We start from the raw sequence: 16,964 nt of genomic DNA, 5'->3' as shown, positions 1-16,964 counted from the left end.
GCACCAGTCTTTCTCGAAACAGAGCGCTGTGGTTAGGGGATCATTTTGATTCATCGCTTCCTGTGTGGGGGGAGGGGTTCAAACTATACACCAGAATCTAATTTGAGTAAATATGCCATCGTGTCTCAATTAATGACGATGGGTGTATTTTTCCATAAAATTTTAAAATGCATCTTTAACAATGATGCAATTTGCAGATGCACAGATATTTATACAAGCAAATACCTCCTGGTGCACAATTCCCACCATGTGGTACAGCTTCATTTTTCTGATGACCTGATAACGAAACCCGCACAGTTAAGATACAGTGCACAAATAAGTAAATACATTTGACCAATAAAATAGTATCATAAATGACCTTATTGCTGTAATGGGTCGATGGGAAAAAAAATCATTGACTACTGCCCTCTCTTGGTTTGAACTGACACTGCATTATTGGTCTATTAGAAATTATATCATCTAAGAACAGACTATGAGGTAATTCACACTGTGATGTCTCATAAGAATTACACTATGTAAACTATTATGAGGAAAAGTTTGTCTTCTTACTCTGCAAATTTACCATTATTGCACCGTATACATAATTGTCTTCCGACTTCCCTCCCCTCTCTGCTCTATTTAAAACTTTACCCATATATCTACATGTATATGACCATATGCCTATTTTTGTATGAAGGTTTTCAGGATAGTACTGGCATAAACTGAATAGTGGTGAGTCAGTATTTCCATAATCCTATAAATTTGTTATTTTCTGAGCAAACAAATGCCATTTCACTCTGCCAGGGAAATGTCTTTACAGGTCCAAAAAAAAGGAACTGCAGTTGCATGCATTTTGAAGCTGTTAAAATACAAATAACCCTTAATATGGTCTTTTAGAACCCACACATGCATGTTTTGTGGTATTTTTTCATAGAATTCATTAATCTGATCATTTCACTGACAAACAAAAGTCTTTCATTCCTGAGGGCTCAGTGTATGCGCATTTAAGGTTGGAGGTGCAAGAGTATGATTTATGCAATATCTCTCACTTGATGTCTGAGTTTGTTGCTATGTAACTAGTAAACAGGCAAACAACAGATACTGTGTTAATGTCTCTCGGTTGTCGCTTCCAATGAAGAAGAAAAGTCATAAAACCAAACATCACACGCTGTAGTTCAGTCCTCCTCAGCATCCTGGTTCATGACACCAGCAGCCGTCTGCCTGCCACAGCCAGCTTAGCAGTATATGACACCTAGTCACTACAGCAGCCACTGAAACACCATAGCTACCAAAAACAGCTCCAGAGATGTGACATGACGTCTTATTTTTTTACACCTTAACACTGAGGATCGGAGTTACCCAATAAATAATCTATGTGATATTTAAGTACCGTTTCACCTTCTTGCGACACGGCTTCAGCATAATATGTTGCTACATTTACAAAGTGCTCACAACGATGCTTCTTCACCAAGGTGCAAATTCCTCAGCTTCTCGTGAGGGCGGGAGTGGAAAAGGAAATCAGGAGACCTGGGGATAATGAAAGTTGAGAAACAAGTTGGGAACAAATGGACTCCTAATGGCCCCTCAGCTCAAACTGTCTGGATTAAATTTACAGCTTTTTATAAGCTGGATGTGCCTCCTCCATTATTCTTGGCCAGATGTGGAGATATCTTGCTCTCTGCTGGCCAGAAGGAATTCATGAGCTCATGTGGCTGACGTAAACAAAGTCGGTGGAAATAATACATGTTCCAAGACCAGCTACAAGCTCCAAGACTAGGGCTTCCAGTAAACTGTTACACATCATCCAAAGTATATTCAAACATGTGACTGTATGCAAGTCTGTGTATATGCAGGGGGATGTAAGTTCTTATGGGGGATTACTGTGATTGAACGCTATTCAAGCAATGAGCAGTGTTTTCCAATAAGAAAAGTGTCCAACCTCTCTTCATCTCAAAGTGCTCTGGTCTCTGCCTCGATTTTCCTCTCTCCGTGGAGGCTGTCGGGGTCAGCCGGGGCCACGGTCTGTCTCACTGCAATCTCAGGGCCTCCGCCATAAATACCCAGCAAGTACTGCCATGTCTCCTCTGAGATCTGACCATAGTCTGCACCTGAGGGAAGAAACATGCATTAAAAACTTTTATCGACCACCTGTTTTCTTCATTTCCACCTTTACTTCCTTCTCGACCAGCGCTGATGTTTACCTTGCTTGAGTTGTATGTGCCCTCCTTTCATGACACCAATTTTGCTGTTGTCGATGGGACCAGGTGGCTCTGAGGAAACACATCACAACATTTAGTTTTAAAAGACAGAGAGATGAACAACTGCTGTATTTGTCTAACTGCAGGGTCACACCATTGTCTTTGCCCTTCACAAAGCTCTCCCACTCCCTGAACCACTGCATGCTGATACACAGGATCACCGTTGGAGCCTCTTCAGCCTGAAACTGTTTGTTCAGCTACAGACAAGAGAAAACCGCTCATTCAATATCCAACACAAAGCATAAAGACATATTTACAGATAGGCAAACCCCTGCAGAATACAAGCTTTTACCTTAATGAAAGTGTCTATTTCAATTTTCCTGCGTTTAGCCAGAGCCTCAATCTCCACCTGGCAGATGGCACACATATACAGATGGTTGACTGCAGGGCCGCCTCCAAAACTGAGGGCAGAGACACCAACATTTCACAGAAAGGCACTACAAGATAAAATCAGACTTCTTTAATTATTTGTCAGATGTAAACAAACTGTGGCAGACGTTGCTGCTTTCTGCCCTGAACTGTGTGACTGCAAGCACAGCACTGGTTTACACACCTCCGCAATCTATGGCATCGTGGTGGTGGGTGGATATCAGAGCCAACAAGAAACTCTCACATCAGCCAACTTCGCATTTACCAAAAGGAAGTTGATCAGCTGATATTTTTCAAATCAACCAGAGAACTTGAACACTGTACCAGTGAAGCCTAAGTGGGTTAAAGGGTGAATAAATGGAGATGAACTCCTTAGTTTGGAGTCCCTGTACCTTTATCATGTGTCAACTGTTTCTCTCCATTTTAAATCATTAAATAAATGGAATAAAGTCAAATGTAAAATATTTTAAATAATATCTAATACAGAACACCCAAGTTTTAAGCAATGGAAAATTGTAGACTCAGAGAAAGGCAAATAATGCTCAGTCATCAGTACAGACATGATTCTGCTGATAAAGCTGCCTTGTTTGGTTTTGAGTTTCCTTTTCCACTGAACTTACTGAATGCCTTCATGCACAATGGTAGTACAATGGTAGCGTGCTGCGTATTTACCTGTTGTAAAGGTACTCCCAAACATTCTGGGGAACTATCACAACCAGGTCATCGATGTAGTGGTATTTATTAGGAGGGATCCCTGCACACAGATAAAATACGTTAAGAGTTAAAGGATAAAATGTAAGAAGTTTTCTGGTCTTTAATAGAAACCAGAAGGAACAAGTACTCCTTCTACACAAAAATCCCCATCCTCATTCCTGCTGACCTGCCAAATCCAACAAAGACATCCAGTTAAGAAGTAATTTTGGTTAGGAATATCGTGGGAACAAAACAGATTAGTGCTTTTTTGGCTTCAGGACAAAAATTATCAGTCTTGGGAGCTCAAAAGTCTAGAGAGGCCAGCAACCTCCCCTCAGCACTGTCCTCCATCCTTCAGCAGATGTAAATGTTTTGCAAAATGAATCTGTGCAGAAGATATCAACAGAATCTGTGGATCTGAGGATGACTGAAATGTATTATTTTGTTCTGAAAGCTTGCAGTTCTGCACCTAAGCACCTAAAGTAACTGTTGCCAGAGTTATGTCAAGTCTAGCTTTATCAAGTCTAGATACACAACAGTTTTCACAGGGTGAGCTGTACTCTCCATGACTAAAAACCTGACCTTTACACATACAATCAGCGGAGTTTCCCGTTAAAGAAGAATGCAAAGTAAGTGTGGTAAGGCAGGATGATGCCAGATGCAAGAAAAGTTTTAATCAAAAAAAAAAAAACACAATATACCAGATACCTCCATGCTGACAGAGGAATGTGTGGTTGCTGATGGGGCCTGGTTCGGCGAAGGTGTTGAACTTGTTGAGCCATTCTCTGGAAATGTAAAACTGCAGCAGGCTGGGCTCTTTCATATTGGCCAGAGCCACCACCTTCTGCCTCTCTCTCACTGACTCCTCACTGCTTTTCCTGCACAAGTCCAAGAAAAATGCTTCATGAATCCGTGTAGATTCAGAATAAATGTTTGATGCTACAGGGTCGCCCCATGCTCACCTATAGAACAACACATAGGCCTCTGCATTCTGTACCACCGTCTCATGGACCTCTGTGACATACTGATCATCAAACTCATACCACTGGCCATTGATCACATTCTGACAGTAAGCTATGTAGTGCCCGCCTGCAGTGCCAAGGGAGAGAAAAAAGTGTTAAAAAAAGATCCCACACAGATAAAGTTGAACAGAAGGTGCCCTTATCTGTAGGAAATGAAGTTACTCGTACTTCCTGCTGTGCCATGGTGACAAATGACTGACAGCAGATCGTAGGTGGTGACTTGCGATGGACTTTCTTTAGCCAGGAAAGGTCGCATGTCGAGGCCCTCCAATGGGAAGGATACGTGACTGCTAATCTTGAACGAATACATGACTTCGTGGCGGAAGCGTTTCAGATGAATGCACAAAATCTAAACAAAATGTGTGGGAGCGAAAACAGTCAAGAATACTTCAACCACAACTGAAACTAAACATGGTATCTGCAGCATACGATCATACCTCTGGAAGTCGAAGCACTTTGCAATATTTGACACCATTTCTCAACCTGCAGAAAACAATATATGGTGTAAAAATGAAAATATCCTTGTTTAAGGTGAATGTCTGTGCGTGGATTTACAATACATACTCACTTTTTACATCTCTCACAGCTGTACATATTGTCCCCTGAGAAAAGAATGAATGTAAATATAAAGTCTGACATGAATTTTCCTCATCTACACTGGACCATTTGAAAATGATGTGCTATGACAGAACAGCACGTTACAGTAATGTTTACCTTTGAGTTCATCTGCAGCAAAGAAGGCAGCGAGGCAGTCCTCTAGTGTTACCATGGGCCCCCAGAACCAACTGGGGATGCATGAGACTACAAACCTGTGCAAAGACACAACACAAACAGATGTAATCATAGCAATAACATCCTGCCATATAACTTAGGAGGATTAAATGACCTCAAAAATAATGCTGCCTGGAGCAAGAGTATCTGCTACGGATGAAAAGGTTGCTGATGAGAACAGTCAGACTGATACAAAACAGAAAAGTCGGAAAACCAAAAGCTCAAAGGCACTATAAAATGTAGAGCTGAGGACAGCTGCAGAGGCTGGTAATAGCTCTCTGTAGGTTTGTCATTAAGAGCAACCTCTTTCACATTACACATAGATATTTTATCCACTGTTGATATAAAATTATTGATTAGAGCAGCTTTAAAGACCATAAACAGCCCACATTACCCATGAGTTGTGGAACTACACTGTTATGACGATGATGGTTGTGATATCTGGGAAATGTTGAATAAATAACATGCCAAAGCTTGTCTCTGCATCCTGACATCTAAGATGATGTCCAGGTATGTGCAAATGCACCTGGCAAAGGCAGTGATTCCAGAAGCAGTTTCTCAGAATCAGTTAACTGCTTCTAAGTAGAAGCATAAACTGGGAAAATCCCAGGAATCCCACTGCTTCGCTTACACAGACAACTACTACACTTACTGCTACTTTACTGTTAAAACCCACTACAGCCTTTTAAAATGCAACATCACTCCTGCTGGGTTATGTGATGGCTCAGCACTCAAATCCTGTCCAGGAGCACTGGATCAAGCATTCCAGGGCCCTCCTCAGTCTACATAATCTCTCCGACCAATCAGTCCTGGACTGACTCACAGACGTCCTCCGGTCCCCCTCACAGCATGAACCAAAAAAAAAAAATGTTATCAGCTCTCATTTCATGATGCAGGTCTGGTAACTGCAAATTGGGTCTCTTTCTCTATAGTAATACGACTGTCAGTATATTCAAAGGAAGGTCACACATCATTGAAGTGAGTCAGCTCTGACAATCTCCCTGCTTCCTGTGAATAGCAAAGTGCCACCATGTGCCACTTTACCTTACAACACAAGCCAGAGACCAGGCTGGTTTATGAAAAGACATCTGACTTTATAGTTTTCATTTGCCAAATGCAGAAGAAGTGCAGAAGAAGAGGTGCAGCAAAAAATTCAAGCACACATGCACTGACGGATCCACATGCCCTCACATGCATCATCCGTAGCAGCTTCTGTGGTTATTAGTGTAGTCTCCACATCCAAATATAGCCTTATAAAGAGTCAAGATTCCACTTGCCTCACCTGTAAAAACTGTGCACCTCTCACTCACACCATGTTTAACTGAGTCAAAACAAAACCCCTAACCAGATTCACACCTCACTGAATCGTATAGATTACATCTGCATGTTGATATACAGTGAGATTCTTTGAATTCTTATGGTTTCTCACGCTGACTTCTTCCTCAACCGTAACAGTGGTAAATGTGGTCCACTGACCGGCGTATGGAGTCCATGATGTAGGAGATCCAGCCCTGCGAGCCGTATGTATCAGGACACACGCCTGTCTTGACTGGAAGGTTTTGATGGATGGAGGAGTGAAGCTTGGCTAAGTCCTCTTTACCGGGAATTGGGAGGGACAAGTCTTGGAAGGTTTCCACTGTGTTCGAGACCTGCGGCACGTCCAGAGAACTGATTTATGTTCCAGTTAGTAAGAGTAAAACTGAATATAATCTGTAATAGTTGTGCAACAAATACCAATCTAAACAAATTACTATGCAGTGGATGAGTGATTTTGGATGAATAATCCATGTTTGTAAAATATAATTATACACATATCACTCATTCACTTTAAATACTAATACTGAAATGGAACAATTACGCATATCATACTTTTCTCCAAATACCACGCAAGAAAAGATCTTGTTGTTTATTTTGTAATAGACTGTGATTTCTGACTGAACATGTAAGCAGCTTCCCCTGGTGTTTAAACGTGTGAAGCACAGCTCACCCTGTCACAGGTCAAACACTGGACCAGACTGAGAATAGAGCCATCGAAGATGTCAGAGATCACACTGCGATAGTGGGACTGTTTCTTCTTCCTGGCACTGAGCAGCAGCTGAGCTGGAAGACACACGACCACAAAGAGGATTTTAGAGGACAAACAAGCAAGCAACAGAATGTCCTGTATATATTATTACTATGTAATATACAACTGTGGTTGTGGCAAAGGACTACAACTTTGAATTCTACGTCAAATTCAAAAGGTACCACATTTGGTGCCTTGACTTCTTCATACATGTGAATGCAAATGTACATATTCAAGACAGAGGCTTATCTATCAAACCCCACAACGTCTCCTCACCTTTTTTGAATGAGTACGCAGGTCCTGCAGATCGAAGTGGGCTGGACCGAGGTGGACTGGAGGACAGTTTGGGATGCAGCTCCTGAAGGGTTCGCACAGGACTGCAGGGAGTGGACTGAGGCTGGGTCATTGATGCTTCATTGTCTGGCTCTAGAAAACAGATTGTCATATGAATATAATATGTAATATCAAGATCCATTTTTAAAATGGCTTTTAAATGGTTTTGTAAATCATCTGAGAAAGTATTTTTATAATCCCACTGATCTTATACCTGAAGTGTTGTTGCTCTGGCCTTGCCCTTGCCCAGTATTAGATGTCTGGTTGTTCTCTTGGTTTTGGACCTCAGTGTCTGGAGTTGGTGTTAACTCCTCTTCCTCTGCCCTCTCAGGAGCTTCCTCCTCAGCTGCTGTATCCACATCAGCATCTTCATCCATCTCTTGCGAGCCACCACGGAGGGATGAACCGGACACCCTTCGTTCCTTCAGCCTCTCCTTCTCCGAGATCACCCCTGTAGGACTGACATCCACCATCCCCACTGCTGGTGACCTGACCCCATCACACTCATCCTGCATGAGCAGCTCACCGTCACCCGCACCTCCTCCCTCCCCCCGGTCACTGCTGGAGCCAGAGTCACAGGACAGGAATTCATCCTCAGAAGGGGAGCGGTCGCCATCCCTTCTCTCCTCCCCGTCACTTCCCTCCCCACTCATGCTGGACTCTGTCAGCGGTTCCTTCAGCTCCTCATGTAACTGGTCCATCAAACAGCGCAGGAACTCCTGAGTGTCCTGTAGCAAGAAAAGCGCTTGACTATTTCATAACAAGAAGGTGGAAAGAGAAATATGTGAATAATGGTATGTGTCTTGTCTGTAACAAGAAAGCATTTTGTGTATTGGTAACAGAAGGGGGCAGGCAAAACTCATTACTGTTTAAAAACTCTTCACACTTTTCTGTGGCAAGTATAATCAAGACAAAACCAGGGGAGACACTTCTAATAAAACATGCACTTTGCCTGAATCAAATTTGAAAACTGGATTCCAAAAAAATTCATTGTGTGGAATCTTAGCTTTTTTTCTTACACAGTATCAAAATTACTTGTGTGTATTTCAAGGGATATTTCAGTGTTGGGGCTGATTTTACTATTTTTCTGTCTTACTCAGAGTCAAAGTGAACACATAGCATTCTGCATAAATGCAGTTTAAATAAATGACATATAAGCTTAGCCTGTCTTAGTTCAAGGACTGGGTTTATATCAGATCTGGTAGCCTCTCTTAAGAGAATAATTCAGCATTTTGAGAAATAGAGTTATGTGCTTCCTCGCCAAGAGTTCGATGAGATGATTGATACCACTTTGACTGTTTCTGGGGAATTTAAGAAAAACAGTAAAATTAGCCCGGAGCTGATTCAGCCATCCCTTAAAACATGCAAACAAGAAAACAACTCAGGTCAAACCTTTGGGAGAACAAATGCAGTTCTTAATAAATAAACAAAAATTAAAGTCAGCTCAGGGAAAGTGTGAGAACACAGGGGTTTACAGTTTAAAAACAAAAGACAAGGCAGAGTCAAGCTGTTGAGTGATGCCAGGTGTAGTTACCTGCTGGGTACTTGCCCCTACCTGCTGAGCGTAACCACGAAACATGGGGTTTACTAGTTTGATGCCATGAGACAGGCTGGTAGGGACAACATAGCTGGGCCTGCGAGGGTAGCAACCATGAGACACATTATATTAAAGATAATTTCATAGTAGATAAATAGTCTAAAATGATGCAAACTGAATAGCTGTAGTTCTGTCACTTAAAAATGTTTTCTCAAGCAGTTTTATGTCACTTTAACTGTATGTGTTTATTACCGTTTTTTATGCCAGAGTTCTGAGATGAGTTTCTGGTAGCTCTTACAGAGAGCAGGCTTCTTATCAGTCCGGACCAATCCACTGCAGTCCAGGAAGAACTGAGTGAGAGGAGGACTGGTGAGGACAAGAGAGAACAAAAATACATCAAATTATTGTTCATCTGCTATAAAGGAAAATTCATACATAAACACAGAAAAGGAGAAAAGTAATCAGAGGAAGTGACCTCACCAGTTGGACAGGGCTTGAAGAGCTGCATTCATGTAGCATGAGTTTCCAATGTTTTTCATTCCTGTCAAGCCTACAAACAACAGTAAAAACAAGAGCCGTGTAGCTTTTCGTCTTCTCAGAAAGTGCCACAGTGTTTGAACTAAGCAATTTAGTCATTAACCTCAAATTCTTAGAACAGAGGCGACACCAGCAAGGGTTAATTATCACTTCTAGTGTGGATTTAAAGAAAAAGGGGCCGGTAACTATTCTTAGCCTTTAAAGCAATAAATCTATTAAATATAGCAGCTATGACCTAATGATGTGAACACTTTTTTTCTTACAGATTTTTTTTTGCCCTGTTGACAAGATGACAGTCTGACTGAATGAATCTGATTTTACAGGCTTCGGGTGAACTGTTGTTTAGGAGGAGAAATGTTGACAACAGATTTGGTGTACCTCTGGGTTTAAGCTCATCCTCCTCTGACTCTGAACCTTCTTCCTCTGCCACAGCAATTGGTACAGCTTTCAGTGGGTGACCTAATGGCTGAGGAGCTGCTTCCTGGAAAAATGATTAATAGATGGTATAAATACGAAATGAGTAAGAAACGGGCTGTGTAATTTTTAAATAGCATCACTTGCTCTTATAATTTTTTTCTATGTAAATCCATCAAGCAGGAAAGGAGAGAAAGCAATGAGGAGATGTGACCTTGTTAGAGCAGAGTCGTACCTGCTCTGCAGCTTTGCAGTGGTGGGGAGCAGCAGGTACAGGCACCAGGGCAGGCCTGTGCTCCAGAAACACCTCCCGCTCACACACATAACACCAGATCCTGAACGTTGTCAGGTTCACAGTCAGGTTGTGCTTTTTAGCCTGAAAGAAACATACACACACACACAATTATTCAGTGGACTCTTTCGAAATTATTACACACTGACAAGCAGCACAAAAGCTGGCAGGTGTTTTCTGTGTTTTACCTGAGCATGCAGGGTACTGTGGTCAGAGTAGGACTCTCCACAACCAACGTATGGGCAATCATTCTACAGAGCAGAAACACTGTGTTAGATGGGATCTCATGGCCTTTGAATGGAGTTTCCTGTCTTGTAAAGACAAAATGTTCTGTCTCTCTGAACTGACATCTGTAGATAAAAGTAATGCCAAAATGTCAAATGCCATTCAGAATCCTTGCACATATTGTGCACGTGCAAGTGTGAGAACAGTTGCATTTATAATTACATTTATGTCCCACATGATCATTAATTATTAAGCATTCATCTAGCCTTCTTATCTCAAATGATTTCAAGTGCAGCAGTGGTTGCACTTGCAGCAGTCATCATTTATGGAACGAGGTGCACAAGCTAAACCGGTAATTACCTTTGAATTGACCCAAAAAAATCTAAACATGTAGAAAAGGATTCAAGCCCCCACTTTACCTGCAGACAGGCCCACAGGTTTGGGCCACCTGCTCCACATGACTGACATGTTCCCTGCAGCAACAGGAAGAGAACATGAATAGAAAAGAATAGAACACAACGGTTATATATGCACACACACACACAGTGATCACTCATAAGCCAGGATGTATATAAATAAACAAAGACATTATGACAGAGCTTCCATTTACTCTAGCTGGTAAGGGTATTATCACCGTGAGGACTGATGGGCAAAAGGCTGCTACATCAATCATTTAACAGCCTTTAGAGGTGTGCAGGCCATGGATGGCACACACAGCTGTCGACCTGCACCGGGCATCTTTGACATTGTGCAGAACGTTTACTGTAAATGAGGGAAAACCCACCTTGGATTTCTGGAGGAGGTCCTCTTTGGTTACCTCTCCTATGGAGTCCAGGTGGGGGCAAATGTCCTGCTCAGCCATAGCTACTCAGTATCTTCAGGGGGACGTCTGCTAATTTGACAGGGCAGTGATAACAACACTGAAGAAATTATAGATGACAAGGTGTTATAGCGAAAGCTAGCTGTATGATTTCCAACACGAAAATATAAGCGGCACCAACAGAAATCACATGCACTCAATATCTGTAGCGCAAACATGAGTTGGACATCTAAATTATTGTTGAAGACATATTTTCACAATAGCCTCTCAAACATCTACCCACAGAATCTGACAGCTGTGCAAAGTAAAGGCCTTATGTTTACCAGCGAAAGCTCAGAAATCATCTCACTGCAGCGATGTCAGCAGCCGCTGCTGCGAATGACTCGTATTTACCAAAGGAAGCAGCTGCCACGGCGATCACCGCTGTGTTTTTGTTTTCATTCCTCACGTAAACAGCCCATACTGGATACGGATCGTAAGCTAGCAAGACACCGAGGAGCCGAGCCGATAGACGCGATACCCTGGCCCACCATCCCCAAACAACTCCCCCCCTCCCATCCACAGCACGGCCCGGCACGGCACGACGCAGGGCTGGAGGAGGAGGAGGAGGAGGAGGCAACACGGCAACGTCAGCCTCACAAATCCAGGCCACTGCTATTAAAAGAGTAAACCTATTCTCTTATTTTATTCTTTTTAGTCATATATCTCTTTGTCATAGATCGATAGATTGATAGATCGATAGATCGATGATAGATAGATAGATGTTTACGGAAGTGACATAACATTGTACGTCGGTCAAATGAGTCCCCAAATCCGCCGTGTGAAGGACAGCTGTGCACATCTGTCCAGGGCATACTGAAATGGCAGCAGCTCAAAAAGTCATTGACGTACGAGACCAGATAACCAGATAATATGCTAACGTGTATAACAACGAAATTATTATTAAATTACAATGAAAATATATTATAAACATCAGTGAACATTTGATTAAATAACATTAAACATCTGAGAAATTTGAAAATTTTTGAGAAATTAAAAATAACAAGGGACCCCAGCCTTTAACTATGCATTTTATTTTTAGCTTATAATACACTTTTAATGGAAAGACATAATCCAAGAAGAAACTATAAATGCCAAATTAATGTAGCGGAGAAGAAGCATAAAGTAGCATAAATTAGACATACTCAAATGAAGTACAATAGCTACTTGAGTTAATGTACGTTTTTTTCATTAATATTAGTTTTTTCCACTAATAGTATTCATAAAAAATACGTTTCCTGTTTATTAAAAAGATCCACAAAATAATATACTATAATATTGTTTTATTGTAATTTTTATATATTGTAATTGTATTTTTTTTAAGGTGATGAAAATTTTAAAAATCTCTACTTTCCAATTGAGTATGACGTACAAAATCTTAATGCTGTGTGTAACACTGATCCTGAGTCAGTATCTGAATTTTTAAACCTATGACGCTCGAGGAGGCGAGTCACTGTGCCACCTGACTCCAGATCGGTGTTTGAGAGGCAACGTAACCACGCTGCAAGCCTCGCGGTATTTACGCTACCCAGAATGCTTCGGTCTTCCTTTCTGCCTGAACCGACATGGTGGGTACACAGTTGTTTCTCCTGAGGAATAATCCTGACTGTTTAATCTGTCTGCATCCTTGCCTGCAAGCTTAGTTTTATGTTTAAAAATGTACCTATACCATCTGCGAAGCCTATCTATGGATATAATGTCGATATTGTTTGCCGATGTTGTGCTGTTTTGGGGTAAAACTTGGATTAACTGACGCAAGTGTAGCCGGTACGAGTTTCCCTGTGGGTGCTGTCAGGAGCTAAAGCTAACGTTGGTGAACACGCTTCGTTCCAGGAGCACTTCTCTTTTATACATTTTCCGTATATGTTTGAACTTAACTTTATTAGTTATATGGTAGCTTAATTTAATAACGTGAACGGTGGAACTACAATAGGACTCTGTGGTTATTTAGGAGAATACAAGTGTGTTCCTGATTGGTTTGGCCGGTAGCGTTAGGTTAATGGGCCTTGCTATTGCCTCTGCTCATAGAAACATTACACTTAGCAGTCGTAGCTCGGATGTAATACACCGTTTATGGTGTTTGTTCGCTGCTAGTTTTTAGATTATCTCAGTTCGTAAATAATACCACTACAATGGTAGCATCTGAGCTTGTTGCTTCGTCTTTAGCTCGATTGAATGGCATGCTAGTAACAGCAGTGTAGACCGACCAGCATGAGGATTTGACTCGCCTTATTTGCTAACGTATTGGAGCTCCACTCCCAAATGTTTGTCTTAACAGCATGTAGCACCATCGCGTCTTTTAAGACATTAATGCTTGGTGTACGTTTGAAATTGTTTTGGGAAAGAGTAATTGGTAATTGACGTTGAGGTGGCTGATCAGCATGCAAAGCAATGGATGCTAAAGCCCGGGGCATGCTGGAAGTTTGGAAAAGTGCAAGCATTAGTTGTGTCAATTTAAGAACTTCATGAGTCTGCCTTACTCTGAGAATACATTAAACATTTTGGCCTCTACAGTGGTTGTGCTATGAGTTTTAAAGCACAACTTTTTTTTCTTTTAAACGACAGCTTTTAGTGTGTCCTAACACCATTTTCTTATTCTTTACAGCCTAAGGGAAAGAAGGCTAAGGGGAAGAAGGTGGCACCTGCCCCTTCTGTGGCCAAGAAACATGAGGCCAAGAAAGTAGTGAACCCCCTTTTTGAGAAGAGGCCAAAGAACTTTGGCATTGGTGAGTAGCCCCTTGGTGGCATTTTGGAAGAAGTGGTGATTGTAATGGTGCAGATGATGTAAAAGAATATTTGCTATCTTAACAACACTGAAGACAACTACCCACCAAGATCGCTGATGCACTTTAGATTTTTAAAAAAGTTGTTTTAGTTTGATGTTGGATATTAAACTTTTTTTTCTCTTTTTCACCACAGGCCAGGACATACAGCCAAAGCGTGATCTGACACGCTTTGTGAAATGGCCTCGTTATATCCGCCTGCAGAGGCAGCGCTCCATCCTCTACAAGCGTCTGAAGGTTCCCCCTGCAATCAACCAGTTCACCCAGGCTCTGGACCGCCAGACTGGTAAGTTTGAAAAGTCTTTGACAACAGGAGTTGCACCCAAGTGCTGCTTTTTACATGGCTGACTGAAAAGAAAACTGCCACATTTCATGGATAATTTATGGATCCTTAACAGTACTACTGTCGCTTTGCAAATGATGTGAAAGAGTATTTCTTATCTTAATAACCTTGCTGACCTTTCCCACCAAGACCACTGATGAAGCCACGTGAAATACTGTTAACTTCTTTCTTGGCACCTAGCTGCTCAAAGCCACATTTGATGATTGAATTCAAATTGTAATGCACTTTCTTTCTTCTCAGCCACACAGCTGTTCAAGCTGGCCCACAAGTACAGGCCAGAGACCAAGCAGGAGAAGAGGCAGAGGCTGCTGGCCCGCGCTGAGCAGAAGGCCGCCGGAAAGGGAGATACCCCAACCAAGAGGCCCCCTGTCCTCCGCGCAGGTGAAGTATACAGAGGAACTGACAAGTTTAATTTGAGCTGCTGTAGAATGTTTTGACAGTAACACTTCAGTAGAACTTGATTAAAATTCACAAGTGTTTATGTAACAAATGTGCCTAAGCAGCTCAACTCAAAGTAAATATTCTTGTCTACCACTAAAAGCCTCATTGAGACTGTAGAATCATCTTATATGAAGCTGCTTTGTTAGGCTGTGTTGAACATCCTAGGTGTTTATGATTATGTGTTGAAGTTATTTTATTAGTATCATTAGGAGCCATCTAATGAACATATTAGTGCAGTCTTACCGAATGTGGCCTGGATGCAGTGATGACCTGAATTTCTTCACCTGAAACTTGCCTTGATGGTTTTTGAGCTTTTTAACCCTGAGCATTGGCCAAAATGGCCACATATTTCATGGCAGAGAGTTTGCTGATGAGAAGTTAAGTGTCATTTTCCACTTTCCTACAGGTGTGAACACTGTCACCTCCCTGGTAGAGAGCAAGAAGGCCCAGCTGGTCATCATTGCCCACGATGTGGACCCAATTGAGGTATGTTTGTCACACATTATATTGGCTGCAGTTGAACTTGTTGTGTTGGGGGTTCAGTCTAGGAAGTGGTCACCGGCAATGATGTCTGAATTTCTTCACCTGAATCCTCTGTGTGGATCAAAACATACGAGCTTTTTAACCCTGAGCAGTGACCACAGACCAAGAGAACATGTTTCGAGTACAGCACTGAACAGTTCTTGGTCAGACTGAAATATTTGTTTTGCTTGGATCGGCTTATGTTAAATGTGTTCCTGAAAGACTAATTTTCTGTGGTTCCCCCTCTTCTGTAGCTCGTCGTGTTCCTGCCAGCTCTGTGCCGCAAGATGGGCGTCCCATACTGCATTGTCAAGGGCAAGGCTAGACTGGGCAGACTGGTGCACAGAAAGACGTGCACTTCAGTTGCCTTCACACAGACTAACCCGTAAGTTTGCACATAAACTGAGTTGTGTTGTGCACAAGTGTGACTTGATTATTAACATAGGAATGCCTGACTGGCTAAAATATAGCTGCAGCTTTTTAATAGTTCGCCTGAAATTGTCTCTCTATAGAGTTCATGTTTTATAGGGCAGTTTCTGTTTGTGGCACTGATTTACATAGTATGCAATTTTACTAAGTTCTGAGGCTGAATGCAGTATTGGGATTGTGTGTGCTGCAGCAACCTCAGCCACAAATCTCTAAGCAAAGGATTAAGTTTACTGATCTTATTAAAGTGGTCAGAACATCCAAGGAGGAAAGTTCTGCTCTTTTTGAAACCAGTAGACATTCAGTTATTTACTTAATGTTATTCTTATCCCACGTCTGTTCTTTCCTAGTGAGGATAAGGGTGCACTTGCCAAGCTTGTGGAAGCCATCAAGACCAACTACAATGACAGATACGAGGAGGTAAGAATTCTTTTTTCTGTTAAACTGTACAAGCACCATGAGTGAAATTAACCATACCAGTGAGCAAACTGCACCATTAATAACCATTTTTAAACTTGTGTTCCAGATCCGTCGTCACTGGGGAGGTGGCATCATGGGCCCCAAGTCCACAGCCCGCATCACTAAGCTGGAGAAGGCAAAGGCCAAGGAACTGGCCACCAAGCTTGGTTAAATTGTTTGGAATAAAAAATGTATGTCCTAATAAAGTGTTTGTTTGGGTTATTTTATTGTTATTGTAACAACTAAATATATAGTATTTCAGAACCACGTTGTAACTATAGATTCATTTTCAAGATTATTCATTGTTCATGTCAAGAAAATACTCTGAAATATGAAAGTAAGCTGCAGTCCTCAGGTGTGGAAGCGTGTTATCTAAATTAGGGAACGGCATGGTGTTTCATTTTATGAAGAAACAACTTTAAGTAAAACCACTATGCTGGATGAATGGGTTTAAAACTTATTTGAAAAGAAAGATGGATCTGAAACAAATTTTGAGATGTTTGGGACAATTTCAGACTATAGAACAGTTTCTCAGCTGGAAGTCAGCTCAAATTGTTGTCAAATGACACTTCAGTCATTTCAGTGAACTGAAGACAGAATCTGCTGGCAGATCCTAATGAGTCTTAAAACCAACTG

The 16,964-nt window shown here is 41.6% G+C and overlaps 2 protein-coding genes and 4 non-coding genes across 12 annotated transcripts; 5 read left to right on the top strand and 1 right to left on the bottom strand.

The window, feature by feature from the left end:
• Window positions 1–388: 388 nt before the first annotated feature.
• Window positions 389–11,845, bottom strand: usp20 (ubiquitin specific peptidase 20). Of its 7 annotated transcripts, none has more exons than XM_041058961.1 (25): window positions 11,709–11,845; window positions 11,280–11,387; window positions 10,915–10,968; window positions 10,459–10,521; window positions 10,214–10,354; window positions 9,943–10,045; window positions 9,508–9,577; window positions 9,280–9,393; window positions 9,025–9,124; window positions 7,705–8,218; window positions 7,434–7,583; window positions 7,080–7,192; window positions 6,569–6,741; window positions 5,036–5,130; window positions 4,890–4,923; window positions 4,759–4,804; window positions 4,490–4,670; window positions 4,262–4,388; window positions 4,008–4,177; window positions 3,279–3,360; window positions 2,530–2,638; window positions 2,332–2,434; window positions 2,181–2,249; window positions 1,919–2,087; window positions 389–1,506 (listed from the first exon to the last, which is right to left on the bottom strand). In XM_041058961.1, exons 2-24 carry the CDS (start codon window positions 11,355–11,357, stop codon window positions 1,930–1,932), a joined length of 2,847 nt encoding a protein of 948 aa, XP_040914895.1. In that variant the 5' UTR covers window positions 11,358–11,387; window positions 11,709–11,845; the 3' UTR covers window positions 389–1,506; window positions 1,919–1,929. The 7 variants fall into 7 exon arrangements, 6 of the variants coding, with proteins under 6 accessions (XP_040914895.1, XP_040914893.1, XP_040914898.1 ...); XM_041058959.1 differs by having other exon boundaries at window positions 11,280–11,384; window positions 11,709–11,842; XM_041058964.1 differs by having other exon boundaries at window positions 9,046–9,124; window positions 11,280–11,384; window positions 11,709–11,842.
• rpl7a (ribosomal protein L7a) lies at window positions 11,631–16,530 on the top strand. The gene is made up of 8 exons (XM_041058393.1): window positions 11,631–11,930; window positions 13,927–14,080; window positions 14,274–14,423; window positions 14,721–14,861; window positions 15,328–15,407; window positions 15,698–15,828; window positions 16,220–16,289; window positions 16,396–16,530. Exons 1-8 carry the CDS (start codon window positions 11,631–11,633, stop codon window positions 16,498–16,500), a joined length of 1,131 nt encoding a protein of 376 aa, XP_040914327.1. The 3' UTR covers window positions 16,501–16,530.
• On the top strand, window positions 14,129–14,201 carry LOC121196253. The gene has a single exon (XR_005895724.1). It is a non-coding gene; the product is annotated as a small nucleolar RNA SNORD24 (small nucleolar RNA).
• LOC121196254 lies at window positions 14,550–14,621 on the top strand. The gene has a single exon (XR_005895725.1). It is a non-coding gene; the product is annotated as a small nucleolar RNA SNORD24 (small nucleolar RNA).
• LOC121196252 lies at window positions 15,179–15,251 on the top strand. Its single transcript, XR_005895723.1, has one exon. It is a non-coding gene; the product is annotated as a small nucleolar RNA SNORD36 (small nucleolar RNA).
• Window positions 15,481–15,557, top strand: LOC121196251. Its single transcript, XR_005895722.1, has one exon. It is a non-coding gene; the product is annotated as a small nucleolar RNA SNORD36 (small nucleolar RNA).
• Window positions 16,531–16,964: the final 434 nt, after the last annotated feature.

This window comes from Toxotes jaculatrix, chromosome 16 (genome assembly GCF_017976425.1).
Source record: "Toxotes jaculatrix isolate fToxJac2 chromosome 16, fToxJac2.pri, whole genome shotgun sequence".
Taxonomy (NCBI): domain Eukaryota; kingdom Metazoa; phylum Chordata; class Actinopteri; family Toxotidae; genus Toxotes; species Toxotes jaculatrix.
The sequence above is the reverse complement of the archived record's forward strand: the minus strand, read 5'-3'. Positions and strand labels throughout refer to the sequence as shown.